The sequence below is a fragment of the Mixophyes fleayi genome, chromosome 7, assembly GCF_038048845.1.
Source record: "Mixophyes fleayi isolate aMixFle1 chromosome 7, aMixFle1.hap1, whole genome shotgun sequence".
NCBI lineage: Eukaryota > Metazoa > Chordata > Amphibia > Anura > Limnodynastidae > Mixophyes > Mixophyes fleayi.
The window spans coordinates 37,216,536-37,241,963 of NC_134408.1; the positions used below are offsets into that span (position 1 = coordinate 37,216,536).

At 40.4% G+C, this 25,428-nt stretch overlaps 1 protein-coding gene across 3 annotated transcripts in view; it reads right to left on the minus strand.

The window, feature by feature from the left end:
- Nucleotides 1–25,428, minus strand: part of TECPR1 (tectonin beta-propeller repeat containing 1) — a 74,354-nt gene that overhangs the window by 34,222 nt on the left and 14,704 nt on the right. For 2 of the 3 annotated variants that reach the window (XM_075179676.1, XM_075179674.1), the window contains exons 2-9: nt 19,929–20,154; nt 18,278–18,460; nt 16,249–16,371; nt 7,913–8,038; nt 6,780–6,954; nt 4,085–4,185; nt 3,578–3,679; nt 2,276–2,421 (exon numbers count right to left, since the gene is read on the minus strand). In XM_075179676.1, coding sequence (XP_075035777.1) covers nt 2,276–2,421; nt 3,578–3,679; nt 4,085–4,185; nt 6,780–6,954; nt 7,913–8,038; nt 16,249–16,371; nt 18,278–18,460; nt 19,929–20,150 — 1,178 coding nt within the window. In that variant the 5' untranslated portion in view covers nt 20,151–20,154. The remainder of the gene's footprint in view (nt 1–2,275; nt 2,422–3,577; nt 3,680–4,084; nt 4,186–6,779; nt 6,955–7,912; nt 8,039–16,248; nt 16,372–18,277; nt 18,461–19,928; nt 20,155–25,428) is intronic. The other variant, XM_075179675.1, reaches the window with a different exon arrangement.

Genomic DNA, 25,428 nt, shown 5'->3' on the forward strand with positions numbered 1-25,428 from the left:
CCCTGCTCATCTTCAGTTCATATATTGCAAAGCCCTAAAGGATAGAGTAAACACAAGAATACTAACCAAACCCACAGTCCAAACAAACAACATAATTGAACATTGACCATAAAGGGTGGGAGCGCAGTGTCCCTCTGATAGATTTAGATAAATTTATTTATTGTAAGTATAAAATTCCAATTTTCTACCTTATCCTATCTGTAGGACATAGCTACCACAGGAACATTCCAAACCCACACCACATAAGGGGTGGGTAAGCTCAGACACAACTAAATGCAACACTTTCCATCCAAAGCTAGCAAGTGAGGTGAAAATATGAAAAAGGTAAAATTTGGTAAACGTGTGGACAGAGGACCATGAGGCCGCCCATCACAGCTGCTTAGCCGAATCCCCATGACGCGGTGCCTAAGAAGCACTCACTAATATAGTGGAGTAAGCAGAAACACTTTCTGGAAACAGTTGACCAGGACTTATAAGCGCCCTGCCCATATCCAAGAGAGTCAGCTGTTACTGACCCCATTAAAGAGGGAAAAAGATCTCCTGATTAAGGTGAATACTAGACACCACCTTGAGTTGGAATGATGGAGCTCTGCGCAAGACTGCTTTGCCCTCGTGAAAAATCAAAAAGGGAGACTTCAATAGCAAGGCCCCCAATTCTGAAACTCATCTAGCTGAAGAAATGGCTAGAAGGAAGGTCATTTTCTTAAGTCAAATACTTTAACTCAATCATCTAAAAAGGTTCAATGGAGAAGCTGAAGAGTTAATAAAAACAAGTCAAGATCCCATGACGTTGTCGGAGAGACATAGGGAGGCTTGATGCGTTAACACCCTCAAGAAGGTCTGACCCTCCGGAATCCGGGCCAACTTCTGCTGAAAGTATACTGACAGAGACAAAACCTGAACTCTAAAGGGAACTTAGCTTAAGGCCACTGTCCAGTCCGTCCTGGGAAAAGGAAAGAAGACATGAAAGCCTAAATAAAGAAGTGTGGAATCCCCTGCATTTGCACCAAACCACATAAGTCTTCTACCTCGTATGATAGTTTCTCACAGAATCTTGCTTTCTGACTTTCAAAATAGGCTGTATAACTTCTTTGGACAAAGGCTTGGCTCTCAAGATCCTGTTTTCAGCAGCCATGGCATTGTTTAACGGAATAAGGACAGGCCTGCCTTTCAGTACATACTTGGCCCCTGTCAGAGAATTCATCACAGCGCTGTGCTCCAGAAGGTTGATAGGGAGCTTCAGTTCATCCTTGGACCAAAGACTGTGTAAGCAAAGGTGCAACATCAGAGCTCCCCATCCTATGCTGCTATGGTCCTGTCAAAGATGGAAAATGGGCGGCCCTTGTTCAAGTTCTCAATCACCACCTCAGAGACAGACGCAGCTCTAGGGACAGTGATGAGATATGATGTGCTGAGAAGTCAACCAAAGACACCAATGCTCAGCGCCAGTTCTTCCAGGGAATGATCTTCTGGCGGGCTCTAACCAGGTGTCCTGCTTCACTTACACCGAAATGAGGATGAGTGTGGTTGGTAGAGGGAAGTAGGTTCAGTCTTCAGAATAAGTACCCAGCTCCTGCACCCATACCTCAATCCCATGATAGTAACATAACACTACACAGGCATAAAATATTCATTCCTTTTGTCAAGGACAGCTGGTGTCATTTTGGATACTGTTTTGAGCCATTTCAAAGTAATTTACTAATGATGAGTTAAATGAGAACTCAATCCAATATTTAAAATTAAGTACTACTAGGAGTTCACCAAGTTACAATAAACTGCACAGATAGACTTACCTGTGGTGCATTGATCCAGCTGATCTCCGCCCCTTACACCCCAAGGTTCCACAGGCCTAACACTGACTTGTATAATGCAGGCCTGCTTTACTTTTTATAAACCGAGTGGTGTTGTCAATGCCTGTCCCCTGTCAACTTTCCAGACATAAGTTCAGAATGAGACATAAAAAATACCTCTTGCTGTTTAAAAAGACCTGCCCCTGAAACAGAGAGGAGAGCAATGCTATAGCCATGGAGTCCTCAAGGCACCTGCTGGATTAGGATCGACTCACAACAGGTAAGTCTAACTTTGCATTTTATTGTAACTTCATGAACTCTTCCCAAAACTAAATTTTACATTTTGGATGTAGTTTAATATGTTTACAGAGCAACAAAAGCATAAAATGCAACAAAATCAAATAAACTGAAATGAAACGCACACAGATATACATAGACACACACATTCACATCCTTCTTGGCTTCTGTAAAGAAGCTGTTATTACCTAGCGATGCTGGAGACACTGCCAGAGTTTGACCTTTCATTTTCTTGGGGTACCACAATGGCTTTCCACATTTTTCCACTGAGCTCACTTGGGGTGACACCTTGCCGAAAATAAACAGCTCTGTCCTCATATCCTATTCCCCAGACCTATATGAGATGATTCAAGACATATTGCCAGCAGTTAGAAAGCCATGTTATGTCTGGTGTCACAGAAACACAACTTTATTTAGCCACATTATCAGCAAAAGAAGCAACACACAAGTAAAATTGCTGTTATATTATGTGTTTTTTTAAAAAAATTAATACAGGAAAAAAAAAAGAAAAAAAAACTTGGCAGCTCGGCATTTTGAACTAGAACAGCTGACTTTGGGAGATGGAAATATACTACTCCCTGGCTGTTCCCAACAGTGATTTTGCAAATCATTTGATTACATACAGGTTGGTAAGCCACGTCCAGAGGAGCTTCAACATGAATTGTTTTAATGCGCGGCAGAAGTTTTGAGAACCTTTCAGCACAGTGCAGATATGCCGATCAGAACATACAAAGAGGTTTTCACACTAATACCTGATATGAATATGTATGTAATAATATAAGCATTGTCATTAAAGTCTTTTATGCACTATGGGACACCCCCTTTTTTGTTACATAAAAGTAGGGATAGTCTGAAGGAAGGAGTCCCTCGCCGTACAATCCCTACTCACGCGGAAGCCATTCTGTTTTGGCCTTAAGATTCAGTTGTCAACAGGGCTTGTGCACTGACACCGGACAGTTGCCACATCAATACCATCAGGTGTCACCCTTATAATTTTACCCAGCAGCTCCACTTCTCCATGATGATGGCTCCTGCATCTGTTCAAGTGCTGATTGTAAAGTAAGGGAAGAGATTCAAGGGGAGGACTTGACAATCGTACACTCTCTATCTGTGGCTTGCTCACTGTTCTAAACATACACTTTGCATTTTACAACACTCTCCTATGACATTGTGAATTGTAGTGATCATGGTCTTATCTCCGTCACGTTCCTGCATGTGGCCAATGTACGTTATTGATAACTCCCCCAATGAACATCGCTGTGGAATATGATATTAGTACCAAAATGTATATAATGAGTTCAATAACCAAGAGAACAGTGTAAGTGTTATGATCATTCTCTTTGAGGCTTAATTTTATCTAACACAGAGTGAAATACTTCAAACATGAACCAGCAACATGGATTGTAAAGGAATAATGAGTGAATAACAACATAAAACAACAACCTGTCAGGTCAATATTATGATATAAATGTAGATTTTTCTTATATTACCTGGTCATTGAGTCCTACGCTTAGCATCGACATTTCTCCCACCATTTCAATCCAACTAGTGCCACATGGGTTGTGTGAGTTTACCCCTCTTCTAAACCACACCTGATAGGAAACAATACAGAACTCAGAATATTGTGTAATAGGAGGTGACTAAGTGTAGGATAACTCTACTGAAAGGAAGGTTGGATGATCTAGGAGATAAAATAAAGCCTACAACATTTGGAAAAATCCTGTGAGTGCCTCATGATTACATATATTTTCCTATATGCAGCAAACACTCTAAAGAACAATGCCTCCTTTAGTTGTTTTGCAACAACAACAAAAAGAAGTTCCGATAACAGAAGAACAATAGTATCAAACAGTATGTGGAAATCTACATATTTATATGTGAAAGTTCTTAGTAAAATTTTCATATAAGTCAACATCTATTTTAGGTTTAGAGTTCCTTTAAGAAGTTCGGACTAACCGCTGCTCTGAGATGATGCACATTAGAGCTCTGAGTCTTACTTTACGTTCCTTAGTGACAGCCCAAACCACGTTAACACCAGCTGCCACATGCATGATTCCATCCCCGGCCGTTGGAGCTTCCACAATGGTCCAGGAACTGCCTGTCATGAGAAATGCGTCGTATATATCAGAGGCCTCACTAATTTATTATAGGTAACAACACGCTATAAGTAATTTCACAAGTAATAAGCACAGTTCATTATTTCCATTGAACCTGCTATAATATTCTGATTGACCACCTTTGAAAAATGATCTGGTTTTCTTCCTTTACTCCATGCTCACTGCAGTTACAGATAGTGACAGAAGAATGCAGATACAGAAGAATGAGCCCTTTTCTTTATTCAAACTGGTAAATGAATGGTTTTTATATTGCAGACACCTGACAGGTGAGTTCAGTTCCAGAATGAAGGAGAATCACCTTTCTGAAATGTAATTATTTCTAAATACTAAAAAAGTGCCATCTTACCTCATCCACCATATATAAAATACTGATCGAACAGTCCTTTAAGGAATTACCTAAATTCACTAGCGACTGGGAAAGTGAGCTGGGATCTGCTATACCTGAACAAGATTGGAATGACATATTCTGACACACCCAAGCCAGCTTAATCAGTGTGCGAGTGGTCGAAACAGTGCTGTCTCAGTGGTAGCGGCGTCCCAGCCTACTAGCCAAAATGTTCCCGGGAATACCAAATCTCTGCTGGAGATGTCAAATAGTGTCGGGTACCCCTCTACATATCTGGTGGGAATGCTCCTCTCTCAACCCCTTCTGGGACACAGTTTTACTTATCTCCAAAGCAATAGTGGGAACTGAACTACTAAATTGCCCAAAATACTGGCTACTTAATGATACTAAACTGCCTATTTCTCAATATAAAACATCTACTGTGAGATATCTCAGCAACACAGCAAAGGCTGCGCTACCGGTCCACTGGAGATCCTCAACAGCACCCTCTATTAAAGAATGGTTTGAACTTTTAGACTTCTATATGTCTATGGATGACATCATCTACTCCTCGGGTGATAAATACAGAGTTTCTATCTGCTATGGATCAAGTGGATGGAATTCAAAGAAACTACATTGTACGCTCAATGGAATATTTGAAGTCCAAATTCTCCCCCTCTAGTTCCCTACCTCTCCTTTGCCCCCTCTTTTTCTATCCCCTATCCAACAAAGTAGATGAGCAATTATACATCTCTTGGTATGTTCTACGGCTCTGTCTGCGGAACCTGTTGTTAATTGTTTTAGTCCAGGTGAATGGACCGCCTCACAGGGGTTGTAAACTGTTTACATTTTGTCACTTAACAAACGGTGAAAAGATAATATTTTATTGTATTAATATTGTTGTATGCATATGTAAACGTTGTTATGTTTTCAATAAAAACAGATTTTATTTATATATATATATATATATATATATATATATATATATATATATATATATATATATAGTGCCATCTTTTTTTTAAAGGCCATTTAAGAATTTCTGTGTGGAGTAAATGAGTAGTTTTTTCTGCTTTTTGTGTTTTATTCCACTACAAAAAAAGAAATCCATAAGTGGATTCCAAAATATTTGAAATTTCAATAAGTTCTGGAAGGAGCGGTGGATTATTAGACAAACTGCAAGGGCTCCAATATTTTTGACCACGACTGTAGACCGTTTAGTAACTAATGAGAATCACAGCATCCTTCCTCCCCATCTCCCTTTCATTGCACTGTGCTTCTTCTTACACACAGATTGGCTTGCACTAACTTTCACATTTGAACAAAATGCAAGTAGCAAATTACAGGTTCTTATAAATAGAGGTTTAAACATGTTATGAAATGATACCAATAACACATGCATTGAAAACTACTATAACCAATTAGAACATTGTTATTATTTTAACATGAAATAATCTTGGTCAACATCTGACAGCTAAACCTAAAACTGCATCAATGTAAATATAGCCCCATGCAAAGTGGTGGTCTGACTATTCAAGTCATTCACCCACTGACTAAAAATCCATGGCTACTTTGTACACACACGCGGAGGCGGAAGCTCAGATAGTACAAATCTGTATGTTCGGTGATTGTATAGATCTGGTTGTTCAGAAATTGTGTGGACAACAAGACTGCAAAGTGATGGGGTAGGCTTACACGGACTGGGGGGGGGGGGGCAGGTTTTACAGATTTGTCTTGGCCGTTCTATACAGCATAAGGAAACTGCCGTTAATGAACACACCTACTGATGTTTTTTGCCAACCAGACGCTCTCCTCCTGTGTCAACTTTGCACCACTGTAGTGCCCTCAGTTGTAGGAGAGTAGTCGCTGCTAATACCAGGTTCCTTTATTGGAACTGCTTACATTTGGGTGGAGTGTGTAGCTGCTGCAGCACCTCTTTACTGCTGACTGCTTACTAAGCATCAGGTCTTATAGGTAGCAGGACTCAGAGCACTGGGTTTAACACAGGACAGCTGGGGGATGGACGAGAGTGGGAGCTCTTATCGGTAGGTCGCAGGATTTCAGCAGATAATAGGTGTCTTGCGCAATGCCTGAGCATGTACAGGGCTCAGTGTGGGAAGGACCCATCCACAGGAACAGTGAACTGTGATCTACCCATGTCACACACTTGCCAATGAAATCATCTCCCAGATCAAAATGCAGAATCCTAGTGTAAGGACCCAAGAAGAGCCTGCATACAGTGAGCTTTACCTTTAGGGTTATTCCTGCTGATCCCTTCTCTTACAATGGCCTGGCCTTCCCAGAGAGCAGCCCACAAGAGGTCATAGGGGCCGCAGCTGATCTGTATGACCTCACTGGGGGTTTCCATTTCCGACCAGGACAATCCCTCAGGATTGTCATGACAAACATTCTCTCTGTACCAAACCTAAAGGAAAAATAAATATTACTGGTCAAAACAGTATATCCAAAGTATGCCTCACTCAACAATGATTATTACAGAATATTTCAGGAACCTGTTCACTGAACAACAAAGGTTATTGGACTAATATGCTTTCTAATATATCCCAAGTGGCAATTTGTTACAAATTATGAACAATAGGGGGCATATTCAATTCTTTATTTTTCCCGCCACGTTAAAACTATTACCGTTATTATGGTAATAGTTACCTGGATTTCAGCTCGCGGCTCAGGGAGCTGCGAGCTGAAATCCAGCGAGAAAACTAGCGCAATAACGTTTTTTCTGCACACTATTACCCGAATAACGGTAATAATGCGCGGAGCGCGAGATTTTCGGCGTTTCCGCCGACAATTGAATATGCCCCTAAGTCTGATATATCTTCTATTTCAATCTCTAAAACATTTGGAGAACCAAAATGTGTTTACTTTTGCTTACTAGTTTGCTTAAGATGGATAATTAAAGGAGAACAAAAAAGACTTTTTGTTTTTTACTTTAAAATGGATAGACCACTTTGGAGCTACGTCCCATTTCACAACTATACCCCGAAGTGTAACTTTGGTTGGGGTCCCTCCCCTGGAATCCTCTCCACCAGACTGTAATTATTCAGAGTAGCGAGAACATGGTTTCCAGCTTTGGAGGACTTGATTGCGCAGGTAATTCAAATCTTCTATGGATTGGGTGTGTGCAATGAATGAACACTAGACTGGACAGGAGCTGTGGACATCCAATCAACTCTGAGATTCACTTACACATTCCTAACAATAGAAGTCTCCTCTCCATGCTCTGAATGATGCTAGAAGTGGGATACCCATGATGAAATGGGTCATATACCCAAGCCCTTACCAGCTTCCTGTAAATCTGACACATGACATTATCCAGTTCTCCTTCCATAATAAGATGTGTAATGTGTGAAATTAGCTCATACCTTTCCTTGCAATGAAACCGTCCACACTGACAGGCGCCCTACAGGTTCATCTGTGATTTCCCATCCTCCAACTGAGATGTCATTAAAAGGGTCTGGTAACTGATTGTTGTTAATGTGAGATAGGATCTAAGAGATGAAAAAATCAGTCAAACACTATATAGTGCCAGCCATTAAATGTTTCAAAAATATACACAAAGTATAAAAAAAATACAATGATACAGAAATGCCATGGGGGGGGGGGGGCATAGAGAGAAACAGATTACTGTATTTGGTCCTCTTCCATGAGGCTCACCAGCTTCAACTGCCTTGTGTTTGTTCTATTGTACTCTGTACCATGTCAATGTTCCTGTACACAATGATTTCTACTTGGAAGGACAGATGATTTCATTTGTAGGCATCTTTTGGCCATATTAGGCTCTAATGTGGTTCTCTGCTATCTTCAATAATATTCAAGTCTAGAAAAATTGTTTCACTTATGAATCAAAGCTTTATCTTAATATTATTATTATCCTTTTTTTATATAGTGCCAACAAACAACACAGCACTTTACAGACAATGTCCGTTCCTGCCAGAGTGGTGTCTACAGTCTAAGGGCCTGCTTCAGAGTGAGATATACCTCTGTTTACATAGCGCTTCTTTCAGAAAGTGAAAGTACATAACTACGGTTATGCAGACCTGTGGCTTTTATTCACTGAAAACTGAAGAGACATGACAGGGGAGGGAAGGAGTGATCTAACGTATGCAACGTACAGTAAGGGCGTGTTCGAGTAATATCGTACGGACTGGAACGTAGGAGTAGGTACAACTGAAAAAGTTTGTTTGCGGGGGTCAGAGGCAGGTATAAGTAGCGGATGATGACGAGGAACACCTGAACCAGCAAACCACTTGTAATTAGAGGTTTGCAAATAATTATATCTAGACTTGAGTAGTCGCTCAACCATAGATTAGGAATTGCAGAGCGTGTTGTAGCATAGATACTTTTTTTTTTTTGTATGCATGTAGGGAAGTTAATTCTGCTGTATTAGATAGGTTATTCAAGCCTAAATGATGCTTCATAACAACTGCATACGTAACATGTAAAGTAAAGGTTTCAGTACATATTCGCAAGTTGCATGTGTCTGAGGGGCATCTGCTACTCATTGAGACCTGGATGTGTGTGCTATACTATATATCGTATATTTAGTTCTAACACATTACTGGATCTCTCATACAGGCTATCTGGTCAATTTATTCATGGTTGGACAACAAAAACTACTAATCCTTGGAGGAAAACTTCTCCCTATCCTCCTACAGAAATCCTTAGCTGTTACCAAATTCGAGAAAGGGTCCGGAGACCTCCCTAGCAGTGGGGACCCATCTCCATCATGAAACCAATAGTGGGAAAAGTCAAAGAGTAGTCGTGGATCGATGTGTAACTGAGAGATTCTGGGTCTACTTTGGAGCCCTCTATGGCTATACACTTCTGCGTGTCACTTTAGATGGAAAGAGTTGTCCTAAGCAGAAAAGAAAGTGACACAACTCAGGGCTGCTGATGGAGTGCGCTGATCTACAAAGCTCTTAGATGGAGCAGATGAATCAGAGCATGGGATTGTGGTCTTGAAAGATACCTGAAGAGCTGTCTCCACCTAGCTGAATGTCATCAACAAGCAGTCAGAGCAATGCCTACCAAAGCTGGATAAGTTGGAAAACAGGATGCCTTTGCTGAAAAATTGTTGGTAGATACCTTCTGGTATTTAAGCCTTCATCTCGATGCTGTGACACAACAAATCCTCCACCCCTTCCCAACAGTGTCACCCATGAGCGATCACACTGACGTTCCTTAATTACAGAGACGCTCTTCTTAATCTGGCTTGCAAAAGAAGGCCCTGATAAAACGTGACAGTCATCCTTTGTGTTTGTCTATGCAGATTTTGCCCTAGACACAATGAACATGAATGATTTCAATAAGTAAATGAGCTCATCACAAATAAGAATATTATTCTGTGATATTTCCACCAATCTTGAGAGTTGAATATGTAGTGTATCCAGTTTAGGCAAGAAACCCTTAAAATGTCATAATGTGCACACTCAGATGGATCCCAAGGGGTGATATAAATCTACACTGTATAGTCCAACATAAAAGAATGTTGTTACTTGGAATATATGTGCCACCACCATAATGACTATAGGACATAGCGGAATGCTCAAAGTTTGCTGTCTTCTTTCCAAACCCCCTAATACGGAAGAATGTAATGTTGTTTCCAGTAGACTGACTTTTTGTGGCACCCTTCAGGGCCGAACATATGAACAATAGATTCCTGAAAGTAATAACAGGTCTCCAACTTAGTTGGCAAAGTAGGCATCAGATGAAGAACTTCTCATGTTACTCGTAGACCAATAATGCCTTCTGTAAACTCGATTTAACACTTGGTGGGCCTGATTTATCAAGGCACGCATACTGAGTGCAACATGCGCTTGCTCTGCACACTCCCGAATTCATCAGAGAACGTATCTCAAGATATGTGCGCTGATGAATTCAGGTGTAGGTCTGCTGTGCTCTACTACGCAAGACACTGCAGGATATGTCCAATACCTATGTGGAATATAAACAAAACAAAAGAACGCACAGAAAAACAAAAAATAGAAATAATGTCACCAGTTAATAATAAAGGCATTAATGATAAAATAGTTAAAAAGGATTTTTTTATTTTATTTTATTCCCCCCATGACAAACATTTGTCTACTGCATATAAAATACAGTTTTACAGTTGCTCCCGATTGCAAACACATGTTAGAGCATGCTTGTCATCACTAGCACTCAGGACTTAGACTAGCCATGGAACAAGAGATATGGCAGAAAATCAAGTAACTTTGTGATGCCCAGAGCTTGATTCGGACGTGGCTGCGTGCGCCTGACTATGGCAATACGCTCCTTCCCCGTCCGGTTGACTCCCCAAAATTGTAGGCTGTAGTCCTTTGCGTTTCGAAGATGGAGCCTACAGGGCTGCGTTTACTAATATATGGTCCATTTCTGGGCATGCACAGTGATTGTGCGTAAGATACGTTCAACATCGGCAGATACGTGCCTAGTTGAATCAGGCCCCGTATGTTTAGTCTGCTACCGTCTGTATATCCTGTTGCTCTTCCTCGAGGTATATCTGATCCCATTCCATTAATGTTTACTTTAAAATTCAGAACTATTACTCCAGCTTCCCGAGGTTGAATCAATTAATTCTGGTTTAAATTTACATCCACTGATAAGCATTTCATATGGATCTGCAAGAGATTTTTCAATATATTCATCATCATCATCACCATTTATTTATATAGCGCCACTAATTCCGCAGCGCTGTACAGAGAACTCATTCACATCAGTCCCTGCCCCATTGGAGCTTACAGTCTAAATTCCCTAATATAGACACACACTCACACAAAGACAGACAGAGAGGGAGATAGACAGACAGACAGCGAGGGAGAGACTAGGGTCAATTTTGATAGCAGCCAATTAACCTACAAGTATGTTTTTTTTGGAGTGTGGGAGGAAACAGGAGCACCCGGAGGAAACCCACGCAAACACAGATTACAAACTCCACACAGATAAGGCCATGATTGGGAATCGAACTCATGACCCCAGTGCTGTGAGTCAGAAGTGCTAACCACTAGGCCACTGTGCTGCCCATATTGAGGACTACACTCCACCATATGATTTGTGATGCAGCTTATGCCTATACGAAAAGGTTTGGTAATAAAAAAAAAAAATCTCTTCACATACTACAAAAAACAACAAGGTATGGGGCATTACCCTGCAAAAGCTGTGGAAAAGGCAGAGGCCATGCCCATGGACAATAAAACTCCAAAAACAAGAAGGGACTGGCGTCAGGCTGAGCGTCAACAGCACAGTGGTGCAATACAGCACCGTCTTCATGAGTTCGCACTATCTGTATGTTCTCTCCATGTTTGTGTGGGTTTCCTCCCAAACTCCAAAGACAAAGCTCTCAATGGTAGCTATAGAAAACTCAGTAGTGTCCTACGCACACCACTGAAGATATGCAGGCAATCTGTGCTGTTAAGCCAAGTGATATAAATTAATATTTAAGGAACTTTTATGAGACATTATACACTTCTACTAAGGCTGATTTTATACCAGATAATGGTGTCTGGATCCCCATAGAAATCTACAAGAAGAAGTATGTGATGGAACTAACTGCTCAACTCTTGAGTTGAGTTTTCATGCTGCATTTAAAAAGGAATCTCTGCCAACCCCTAAGACTGAGGCCCCCATAGCGGTTTTCTCCAAGCTGGATAAGGATGCTACAAGAGATGGATCATATAGAGCCATATCACTAATTAAATAATTATTAAGATTATTCATACAGATCAAACATGTTTTATGCATTAAATGGTTAAAACTGTTATATAACTGCCCATTAGCTATATTTTTGCCGGTGGACTTCCCTCCGTGGCCTTGGAGACAAAGATGTCCCCTCTCCCCAGCCCTATTGCTTTAACCACTGGCTTCTATCATCCATAATAATGTTGATATACAAGATTTACAGATTGGTTGTCTCACTGAAAATGTTACACTATATGCTTATTATAGTCTTCTCCTGGATGACCTCCATTCCTCTCTTCTTAAAGCATTTAAAGTCATAGATGAGTTTGGCTTGAGGATACATTTATATTCCAGATTGATTTGGAGCCGTGTAGAGATATGGTCTCTGAATACTCCTTAATGTGGCCAGCTACAGTCAAATACCTTGGATTTATAGTCACTAGAAGATGGCAGGATTATACTGGGTTTAACATAATTCTGGTAAAGCTACAATACAATAATACATCTACCTTATGGTGGACAGGAGATAAGTCAAACTCATCCTATTGTCAGATAAGGCTTACTGCAGAGTTTGGAAAGATCTTAAGCATGCCATTGTAAGGGCCCAATGTATTAGCTACATTCAGTAACTCTTGTCTATGGGCTTAATTCCAAAGATTATCGCAATGTCCCCAGGTCTCCCCTCACACACCATTATGGTGCAATATTAAAATGAGAACATTTTTATGTTTAGAGGGGTGGGAATGTGAAGTTCAAATGGTAATTTTGAAACCTTTATTTGGATACATTTCCCTCCCTCTTTTTCTGATCTTGATCAGCAACATGATATACCTCACAAGCGGTTCTATTGATATTAACAACTCAGATGTTAAATGCCAAATGGGACACTGGGGGGGAAACCAGATATCCCCATGTCCGCTTTGGAACCATAACAATCTAGAGGTGCAAATGTTGTACCCCATAAGGGATGTGGCCTCGTTCCGTCTCTTAGATGCTTGGGCCAGGGACGTGAGTGACATCTCTAAGGAGGAGTGAGGGTGTAAGGAATTACCTTGACATTTGCACCTCTGACCACTAGAGGTCTCTGTATTTGCAAACTTGCCCTTATCCAAGATGGCCAGTTTGGAATCAGAGAGAAACCATCTTGGATCCTGTTTGGGCCTATAAATGGCACTTCCTGATTCAGACATATGCTTGAGTATTCTGCTTGCTCAGCTCCTGCTACTCTACCTTGCATCTGTCACTACCCTCTTGTGTACCGACCCGGCAAACGTCTGACTACTCTCTGGCTATCTACTCGGCTATTGGGCTCCAGATAATACCACCAGTATCGTTACAGAGTGAGAGTTCCAGCTCCTTCCTACATTATTGTCAGATGTGTTTGTTATAGCTTATAATACTTGTTTAAAATGCCTGCTAATGTTATTATAGATAGGTGTCTCTTTTTGTGTTAAAAGTATTGTTTTAACTTATTACGCATATTAAGGGTAATGTGTGGCCCCTTTGCACCATGCAGCTACTGAAGTGTATCACATTGCCCATCTCTGGCTTAGAGAGGAAAAGCAACAGTGTGTAGACCTGCTCTTGGGAATTCCACTCCAGAAACACAATTTATATGGTAAAAGAATAAAGCTGGAGGGAAGTTAGGCTATAACCGCAGCACAATGTATTGCAAAACACTGTTACAACATGTTTGGATGCCTTTGTAATGGACAGTGGTGGCAATATGATGCACGGGGCTAGTATCATGTGTAAATGGGCTGCAAGGTGGCATATATAACATGTTGGACAATTTGTTTTTTATTTTTATAAAACCTTTATTGAAAACAAATTTTTTGGGGGGAACAACTTTGTTTTAACATAACAACATTAGCCCAACTCCCCTTACCTCCCAAAACATTATCCCACGGTACATAAAACTGAAGTTACAAAACAGATACATAATGAGCATTAGAAATTAACAGCAAGGTGTTATGAAGATCCAACCAAATAAAATATTGTAGGACTTAACAAATATCCACGATAATATTAAAACAGCAATATAAAAGAAGATACATAATTTGCAGCATATTGTCAACAAACTATGATGTGTAAAATGTACAAAAATATTACATAGTTACATTGGATTGCATAACAAAATAGAACAAAACATGTCAGGTCAGGAGAAGGTGCCTATGATGAGTCATCGTCTGTATTGTCCGACAGGAAGAGCAGTGCGTATCTAGAAGTGGTACACCGAAACCAAATGTTATAGTATTTCTGCACAGCGTTCATACTCGTGGGTATAACTTTCATGCTGAACTGAATCATTCCCCAAAGCAATCCAGTTACACAAGGAAGGTTTCCCATTAGACATCCTTGTTCTAACTATTACTACCTTGGCCAGAAACAGCGGGTTGATCAAGTATTGAGACGATAGTTTATCTACAAGACGATCAAGAGAAATTCCAAAAATACAGGTCTTAGGATACAATAGAAGAATCTAAATACCTGGTGTTTGGATACCTGCCAGCACAACTACCCAAAAGCAGTGAATCTCCGGCCGAGAACACAGTAGGTGTCAAAAGGAGGTGGACCCCATCCCACACTTCGGGCAATTAGAGGTATGTCTTCTTCCAAATATCTGTAATCTTACAGGAGTATAGTAAACTCTGTGTAAATCTGGCGAAATCGGGTGCACGATGCGGCTTCCTTGGCACTGCCACATATGGAGCTCCATTCTTTCTCACTCAGCTGACCTGACCATTTTTATCATTTAGTTTTGAGATCCAAAAGCTCCCCAGGAATAATATTTGGGAAGATCAAAATCATTCTGTGAGATCCCATCCCATGCAGAATAGGAGTGTGACAAAATAGGAGAATACTATTGGGAACCTGTGTCTGAAGAACATGCCTTATTATTACCATTTATTTATATAGCGCCACGAATTCCGCAGCGCTGTACAGAGAACTCACTCACATCAGTCCCTGCCCGATTGGGGCTTACAGTCTAAATTCCCTAACACACACACAGACTAGGGTCAATCTAATAGCAGTCAATTTACCTACTAGTATGTTTTTGGAGAGCTGCTATAGAATAACTTAATTGGGACAGAAAATTCCACTTTCAATTGTTCGAAGGACTTCGGATAGGTATCAGAGTATAGTTGGCGAAAGAATGTGATACCGTTGAGTATACTAGTGTTTACTATTCCCCAGCTTCAATGCCTCTCCAAAGTTTTGATTGCCCCAAATAGATGCCTCAGGATCACAACCTGTAACATTTATGGACTTAAGCACGAAATTCCACGTAAGTATGGTTTCTCGAAGAAGTGGTGCTGTACCCCTTGAGAACTTGGCTCTCAAAGGAATCTGTACAGGAAACTGAGGATCTCGCCAGCCCACGCAGGAACCAGCATAAGGTATCACCCACATTATCCGCTACCCATTCGAGCAGATGTGTCAACTGTGCAGCCACATAGTAGGCTTTAAAATTAGGGAGGCCAGACCTCCTGCAGCCCTAGATCTAGAACGTGTCAAATTGTATCCGTGCCCATTTCCCCCAATACCAGAGGGGAAAGATATCTATTAATCTTGAGGAAGGTTTGACCGTGAATGTAAACTGGGGCATGTTGTAATGAGTAGAGAAGATTAGTTTGTACAATCATTTTTATTAAATTTACCCTTCCTGACATGGACAGTGGATGGTTCTTCCAGGTTTGGAGCTTAGCTGTAATTAAGTCAATGACTGGGTCTATATTAAGTAGAACTGCATAGCAAATATTTACTTTTTGGAGCCATCGCTTTCTTTCAGAAAGATTTCACTTTTGCCCTAATAGATAAATCATAACCACCTGAAATGCATCAAATGCATTGTGGATGTAAACACACACGCCTCACTCCTGGCTTACTCACTTTAAATTCAAACTGTATTCAATAGGCAATTGTTATCTCTAAAATTGTGTGTGTTGCATATGTACTGCAAAGCCTAGATATGTAGTTTACACTCTACTGGGACAATTAAGCACATTGTTCAGGAACGTACCTGTGCCCAGCTGCTTCTAGACTTGTATCTTCTGTATCGGATCCACCTCCTGCGACGCACACAAGAATTCCACTTCTTATCCTTAGTGTATGTTGCTGGGAAATCTATAGCATATGTCCATCCCTGTAAATGTATAATACACAAGGAAAAGTATGATGATTAGAATGTGAAACAGACATACAGAGCTCCCGTCAGTACGATGATATAGGAACTGTACCAGAAAACTACAAGTAAAAAATAATCAAGTATTATTATTATTATTAATTTATACGGGGACAATCATATTATGCAGAGCTGTACAGAGAATATGCAATCATTCATTGGATGATGTTTCTCTATTGGCTGGATGTTGTTGCAAGAGGTTCTCTGTTGGCTGGATGCTGTTACAAGAGGATCTCTATTGGCTGGATGCTGTTACAAGAGGATCTCTATTGGCTGGATGCTGTTACAAGAGGATCTCTATTGGCTGGATGCTGTTACAAGAGGATCTCTATTGGCTGAATGCTGTTACAAGAGGATCTCAATTGGCTGGATGATGATACAAGAGGTTCTCTGTTGGATGGATGATGATACAAGAGGTTCTCTGTTGGCTGGATGATGATACAAGAGGTTCTCTGTTGGCTGGATGATGATACAAGAAGTTCATTGTTGGCTGGATGATGATACAAGAAGTTCATTGTTGGCTGGATGATGATACAAGAGGTTCTCTGTTAGCTGGATGATGATACAAGAGGTTCTCGATTGGCTGGGTGATGTTACAAGAGGATCATTGTTGGCTGGATGATGATACAAGAGGTTCTCTGTTAGCTGGATGATGATACAAGAGGTTCTCGATTGGCTGGGAATGTTACAAGAAGTTCATTGTTGGCTAGAGCAATGTTTCTCAACTTCAGTTCTCCAGTACCCCCAAAAGCTCATATTTTGAGGATTTCCATTTGTGGGAAAAGACAGAATAATTACGGACCCAGTGAAATACCTTAACTCACCTGTGCATGTATAAAGATATCCTCATGAAACATGCTACATGAAAAAACAGTTAGTATTTAACTTGTGTAAAACAGAATACTAATTTGCACCCCTTGCATTGTAACATGGTTTTGTCCAGTTGACTGAAATAAGAAGTTTCTCAAGTTAAGATCCTTAATGAATCAGGCCCTATGTTAGGATGAAATTAAAATGTCTTATTAAATCTTATAAAGAACTCTCAGCTTACTTTATATATTCAGATCTTGTATTCTATACACCAATGGGTTACACCCTGGCAGGGGCTATCAAGAAGCATCTGATTAAGAGAGCCTCTACTCACCATATGCTCGCCAAGACAAGTCTATATTATTATAAATAAGTGGGGTGGTATCGCTGCATCGTGAACTACTTATATGTGATTGCTTCCAAAGGCCAATCATTGCCAGCATACTCACTGATATATCAAAGCCAATATTGGGTAATTGGCCTTATATGTCTCACCACACTAACAGATAACAACAATGCTGGAAGTAAGCTAGCGCTCAGCCCAAGCACAAAACGGCCAGATCTCATCCAATTTTGCCAATTACATTTGCAGCCAAACTGAACACCATTATTATTACTCGGCTTTCGTTCTGAGCAGCAGGATCACAACACATATGGCCCGCTTTAGTGTAATAGTGGGTACAATTGGTGGATCAAAAACCAGTATAACGCAAAAAGATTTTTTTCTTTAAGCTTTGCTACTTGCCCTGTCTCAAGCCACACAGACATTTATAATGTGCAGCAAGGAAGTCTTGTATGTATTATGTTGGTGTAGAAAGGAGGGGGAGGGGATGGTGTCAATGTTCATTTCTTTGTTAGATATTGTAGGTGTTCTGAATCCACCCCTAGTCAGGGCTACATTATTCCATGGCAAGAGTCTGGTAGATCCCTATAGCATAAAAAGGTAATTTGTTGCATGAATCGTGTTTGATATGTAATAAGTTAGTTCTGCTCACTGCACTGCATGTATCATTAATATCTTCTAATTCCAGGTCTGCAGATAAGAGACATTACTTACCCCTTTTTCCGTTGGTTCGCCTCCAATGTTCTCGTCAACGTACCAATCTGACTCCCACTCCCAGTGCGATGAGGGCAGTTCGAAGTTGTCCAGCTGCTGTTGTTTCAATCCAGTGATATCGCTCCACTGCCAGCGGTCACTTGGGAGCAGCTTCTCACAAAATCCGTCCACTGGATTCCAGCGCTGCAAACACACAACAGTCAAAAGAGGAAAATGATCTTATTTTGTTAATGAATGAACATCCATGACAATTCTATGTATCTCTATGTGAGTAATGCCATTTCATCAGTCAGGAAAAATGCACGTGTGCAAGTCAAGTTTCAGTTGTGGTTAGTGTGGTATCACAAGAATGTCTTATGTTTCTTCCTCCAGGAAAAAGCAGCAAAAATAAATAAAAATTAGGCTATCCTACTGAACTGAAGGGTTTTTGCCTATAATATGTCACACAAGCAGATTTGCCTCTTTAAAAGCTTTTAGAACTGTGTAATGGTAAGCGCCAGCAGAAAAAAACTCTCTACATCATGTGTCATCTGACTGTTGTTGCCATGGTAGTCCCAAATCATAATTCATTAATAAAAGCCTGAAGAAAAACAAACAAAACAGAAAATGGTAAATTATAACAAATTTTTATTATAGCCTGCCACAGCGACTTATGTTTTAAAAAAACCAAAACAAAACACTTTTTGTTTTCATGGGATTGCCACATTAACACGAGTGGAAGCTGTTTTATACTGAAATTCTTTCCCTGAACTGGGTGATGATGATGATGATGTTTATTACAATAAAGGAAAAAAAACAGTGCTACCTATTGGGCAAAATATAAAAGTAGTAGTAATGCCATGGACATGCCAAAGCTTACGCAAGAAACTCCTTTGAGTTCAGAGAGTCAGTCGTAAGAATTCAAACAAACATATATTGTGGAGTTTTTTTTGTTTTATTTTTTAAAAAAAACAATTCACTACAACATTCCATTAAATTAATACATATAGGGGCATATTCAATTGTTGGCGTTATAGCCAACATTCTCACCACGTGCGCACTGTTACCGCCATTACGGTAATAGTGCGTGTAAATACCAGTATTACGGTACTTTTCTCGCTGGATTTTAGCTCGTGACTCAGAGAGCTGCGAGCTGAAATCCAGCTTACTATTACCGTAATACTGGTAATAGTTTTTCCGCGGCGCAAACCGCAGACAATTGAATATGCCCCATAGAGTGACATTTATAACCATTGCATGGGTAAAAAAAACAAAAGTGATTTTGCCCACAGCAGCCAGATCTTTGCTTTCAATTTCTAAATTTATACTAGAAAAATGCAAGTTGGAATCTGCTTGGCTACGTCTCCTTTTCTATATAGGTACTGGTAAAACACTTTTTATACAAATACCCATGTGCATATCTCTAAGGATGCATAGTGGAAGCAGACTTTGAAGCCTGAACCAATAACTCAGAGAATACAGGAAACCAAGTCATTGGAACTAAGCACTTTCAGACTCAGCGATATCATTGGCTCCAAATCAACTGATAGGCTGCATTCCATACAAATATTAGGGTTAGGCCATAAAAAGTTTGTATCCACTTTAAATAATAGGTTTTCTATCCCACGGAGTACATCTAACGATCACACATGTGACCCTTTTGATTGCGCACCTGGTTCTCATAGGTCTCTTCTTGATATCGGATTGGAAGGTCGCTGGAGTGTACGTAGATGTATATCTCATTGTTGCCAGCGATCCCCCAGCAGCACGCTTGTACAGCAGATATACGTTTGAACTCCAAATGCTCATCCTTACACAGTTCCCACTGTTGACCTTCTGTAGACAGAGTGTACACTTTGCCCCAAGTATCTGCTGCCCACAGCACAGTCAACATTCTGCTGCCAAAAACAGATACAAAGCATTAGATATGATGTATTGTTGAAGTGCCCAGGATTCAGTTCCTACAATCAATTTCAAAGCCTGACATTTACACACCAACATAGTCTTAAAATAATAATAAACATACTGGGCCTGTGTCATTAAGGAAAGTAAGGCAAAAAAATGAGTTTTCTCTTGGACAAACCATGTTACAATGCAAGGGGTGCAAATCAGTTTATTATGTTGCACCTAAGTTATAAATACTGGCTGTTTTTTCATATAGCATACAAATAATAGCTTTATTTTCACACTGAAATGTAAAGTTGATCTAGGACATGCCCTACCCCAACTATAAATCTGCCATCACATTTTAAATTAACCTCCCCCTTCATTGCAACATGGTTTTGCCCAGGTGCAAAGTTACTCTTTTTTTTTTGCTTAATGAATGAGGCCCACTGTAACAATGTTAGAGAAACATGTTTTATGATTGTTGATAAAGTTTAAGGATAGTAAAGTTCAGTAGATCACATGGTCCTAAAGAGGATCCTTTCATAAACAACAATGGAGGCAGCCATTATGTATGGTGATGGGGATTCAGCCTATCACATCATTAGGGATTAAGAATGCCTCTATGTTATAACACTTAATTTGTATTTGTAAATATTTAAAGCGGCTGTCTCACAAAAATTGATTTTTTAAATAGAACCTAAAGTACCATTTAAGCATGTATCATTTCTTAGCTTTAAAATTTTTTGCTGGAGGACAGAGTAGTCACACACACACAGAGCTTTCAGCATGCAATGTGATGGAGAAGAAGCAGGGAGAAGAATTCACAGTGCAGATGGAGCTCAGAGGGGCATTCCAAAGCCTCTCTGCTCACTACATCATTTACCATAGAAGTCTCACAACACTGTGGAATCTGAGCAAAAGTATGAATCATTAATAGCAGCCTGAGGAAACAAACCAAGGAAAAATGGTAATTACCAAGCTTCGTTCGTATAGCCCACTAGCGATTTATGCTACAAAAATATATTTTTTTTCATTGTACTGCTTAAAAAGAAGGATAAATACAACTAAATAAATGTGTGTATAATTCTATTTAGTATAAAAGTGTTATTATTACACTACAAAGTGAGTCTCAAAGTAGCATTCATTCCCTTCTTGTTACAATGTAACACTGTATAAAGACGTTATAGGAAACAACAGTAATAGATAATACTTAAGTTCAAATGGCAGAGTGGGACAATTTATAAGTGCATGTCACCCCAAACTGCAACAATGTAAAGCTGGGTACACACTACAGAAATTTCGACCAACTTTTTATGCCGATCGATTTTACATGCGATCGATGTTCCGATCGCTCGGTCCATGGACTGCATACACACTAGCCTTGTTTAGGACGATAAAGGGAAGAGCGGACGTCTCGTTAGCGACTTTTTACAGCCATGTTGTCGCGAGCAATGACTGTAATTTCGTACTCACTGTTGTGGATCGGTCGGAAGTTTATACACACTACACAGCGGAAACGAGATTGGAACGAAAATATTAAACGGTACGACCAACCAAATGAGGCGACAATCGTCCATTTGGGCAGACTTTCGACCATGGTGTCACTGCACACACTGACCCGACTTTTGAACGAGCGGTCGTATGTCGGCTGCTTGAGCCGATTATTGTACGAAAACAGTGTAGTGTGTACCCAGCTTTACTCGGGTAGCTTGTACAAATATAAACACAATAAGAGAAATTATTGCTACACTGAAGTTCTCAGTGTAAGACTGATAAAATGCATCAAAAGTATGTGAGTTTCAGCTAGGTGTTATTAAGCTTTCATCAGGGCGTTTGCTGAACTTGAATGAATTCATCATTGCCCTTTATAAAGAGAGTGAATGGTAGCAAAGAACAATATATATGGTTCAAGTTCTCCGTTTCTCTCAGTAGAGACGATGGTGCTGAAACAACATGGATTCATCTTATCTGTTTACTCAAACTCCCAATCTATCTCTTTTTAAGGCTACATACCATGAAACAGTAGATATATTTTATATGCTCATCTGATCTAGTTTATTTTAACTGGACAAGTTGACATCCCAAAGTGATTGCACAATGTTTAGTGAACCTCCCCGAACATTGTGCACTTTGTGATGTCCACTTGTCAAGGTAAAGTAAAGTAAATCAATGAGCATATAAAATCTACTGTTTCATGGTACGTAGCATTAAACAGAAAATGCTATAAACCAGAGTCATCCAACCTGCGGCCCGTGGGCCGCATGCAGCCCAGCACGCCTGTAAATGTGGCCCAGAAGGAGTTTTGGTTGTGGCAAGGGGGCAGCACTGTTAATGGAAAAAAAAAATCCTGCAAAGAAAAGAAAATACTTACCTTGCGGTCACGCGGTCACGTTAGCTGGTATTCCGGCTCCCTCCCTTGTCTCTTCCTCTGTGCGGTGCTCGCAGTGAATGTCGGGTGTGATGTCATCACGCCCAACATCCATTGCGGAGCGCAGCACAGAGGAGTCACCCGCACGAGAAGAACAATCAGCAGCACAGAATTGGAGATAAGAAGAGAAGAGGACAGGAGAACAAGCCGATTAAAAGGTAAGTTAAGGGCGATTTTTTTTATTATTTCAAGGGACGCTGACCAGTGAATAAAAGTCACCTGGTCCTGGAGCATCATGGACCTTATCTCCCTGCTACATACTTTTACTTGTAATACTAATGGGGCATTATATATTATTCTCTTTGGCCCATTATAAGTTGTTATCCCTTAACTAACATAGTGGTGTCATTAGCAAAACAGGTCACAATTTGGGGTCACAGTGATGTATATGTCAGGTACCGCAGGCCTGGTCGGGGCACCCTGATATACAATGCCTGGCTTAAATGCACTTTATTGATATTGCATCGAAACAATACAAAAAGTGATTATAGTATAATAACTAGAGAGGATTTTTTGAACAGGGCGATTGAACTGGATGATCAGCTATCGTTATTGTTAGTGTATGTTATGTGCGGCCCAAACCAACTCTTCGTCTTCCAATGTGGACCAGGGAAGCTAAAAGGTTGGACACCCCTGCTATAAATTATACCAGACGTTTGGTAATTCTTAGGGGGGTATTCAAAGCGTTAATGCTAACAAACGAGCGCTCAAAAAATCTTACCGTTGTAATGTGCGTATTGTCGCTAACCAATAACGATTGTCGAACCTCGATTTGTGTTTCCAACGCACAAAGATTTATTCGCAATAAGTTGAAAAAAATATGCTCAAGCGATGTAATAGTAAATACAGCCGTTACTTAACGCAGGCGCTCTGGATCCAGTGCAGTCATTCAATCCTGAAGTCTGGGGACAAGAAGTCTGCACTCTGGATCACAAGCTGCTGCTTATATACACAATCAAGTACAGTAATACAATGAAGATGGTATGGCTTGCATCTATTGGTCCGGGTCTCAGGAATGTCCAAGGGGTCGTCAATCATTGGCTGGTTCATCCTAAGGAATCCAAAGGAGGGGGTCATCTCTGCAGGGGGTATGCTCTGCTCTTCCCGCCAGAATTCCTTACTCTTAAGTAGTTCATAATTCCCTATCATTCATAACTTGCGTATGCACTCTGCGATTCCCTCGCAGAGCGCACCAAACAGTAGGATATGTAACAAGGTTCATTATGATACCACTCATGATGTTATTCCTTTAACCCGTTCTGTGTATTTCACTAATATGCATGTAACTCTGATATAACATATAAATACTACTATATTTCGACATAACTGACTATGTGTTGCAACTACCAATAATGTGTACTATTTTATAAGTATGCGTGTTTGTGCAAATGTATGGTAAAAGACCAATTACTGTTGCTGCCACGTGTAGTGGATGCGTACGCCCTTTCACGCCGTAGCGTGCCCTTGTACGACATAGCGTACCGTACGCATCTTTTCAGACAAAGACAACCAAGTTTGCTAGACTTTAATTGAAATGACTTTATCCAATTTGCTGACTTCGACAGTTCCACCCTTTGATAGTGTAATAAACTATCACCCAATCACCGTTTCAAGTTCAGGATTATACAATACTTCTTCACAGACCATGATCTCGGTATCTGGTACCACCCTTTCAGTCTCTTTCTCAGTGTTACTCTTATGAGACCGTTTTCCACACTTCAACACAGTAGGAACACATTTGACAACTAAACCAATTGCTAAGATGACACCCAGTATAAGGAGAAGGAGCTTACCTACACTCGCAATCATTTCCTGTACCCACTCCCCCAGACCAGAGAACCATTTTGCTGGGTTCAACCATGAGAACCAACCCGCCACCTTTTCCCCGACCTCATATAACGAAGAATTATGGCTCTTTCGAAATTCCCATTTCAGCTGCAAAATTTCATCCATCTTCCGGTCTATAACCTCTTTAGGGTCTTCTGTATTATTAGTAATGTACGTGCAACATTTGACACCGAACTGGGTGGCCAGTGTCACACAGTACCCACCAGTAATAGAGGTGAGTAATTTAGTACCAGTCTATGTTGCACCAACTCCTTCTTGTACGCTTGTAGCTCCCTTCCAGTATACCTGAAAGTGTCATCATACATCTCGGTGATATTATCTATTAATTTAGCTAGATCTTGGATATACTTAAAGTTTAATGTTCCCCGAGCGGTCCTGGTGAGATCTAGAGCAACCATAACTTGGAAACCAGCAGTTTCACTAATCAATTTTGTAGCTATGGGTTCCTCACCAGGAATCATATTTCTCTTGCCACGGTGTTCATACTGTGTGTGTATGTATGGTGGTGATGTAGTCTTGTGAATATCTACCATTTCTTCATGAGTAATAGTCATGATTTCAGGAACCAGTTTAGCTAAGAAACACAAGCCCTTGGAACTCGGAGTCACCCAGGAATAAGCTTTCCTCCCACAAACAAAATACACATCATCAGGGAGAACATAAGGAACAGTATGCCCATGAATTATATCACACAGAGTTTTGATAAAACTACCCATGCCTAGTGTCTCCATCTGCTCTAGACACGTGTCGGCATTAATGATATTTTCACATTTATCTGTAGAGACTTTTCCAATAGATACCTTCTTATGTTTGGTTATACGCCCTAACTTGTGACTTCCATCAGCATTCCTGCCTAGTAGTGACCTTGTGGGTCTCTCTCTAAAATGAGTGTGGCGGGCCATTGTCTGATCTGATGGGTCAGCTTCCCAATTCTCCAGGCGCTTTGCATGAGATATGTTCAGGCACAGCAAAGATCTGCCTATGGAGTATTGTCGAAGCGTCAGACTAG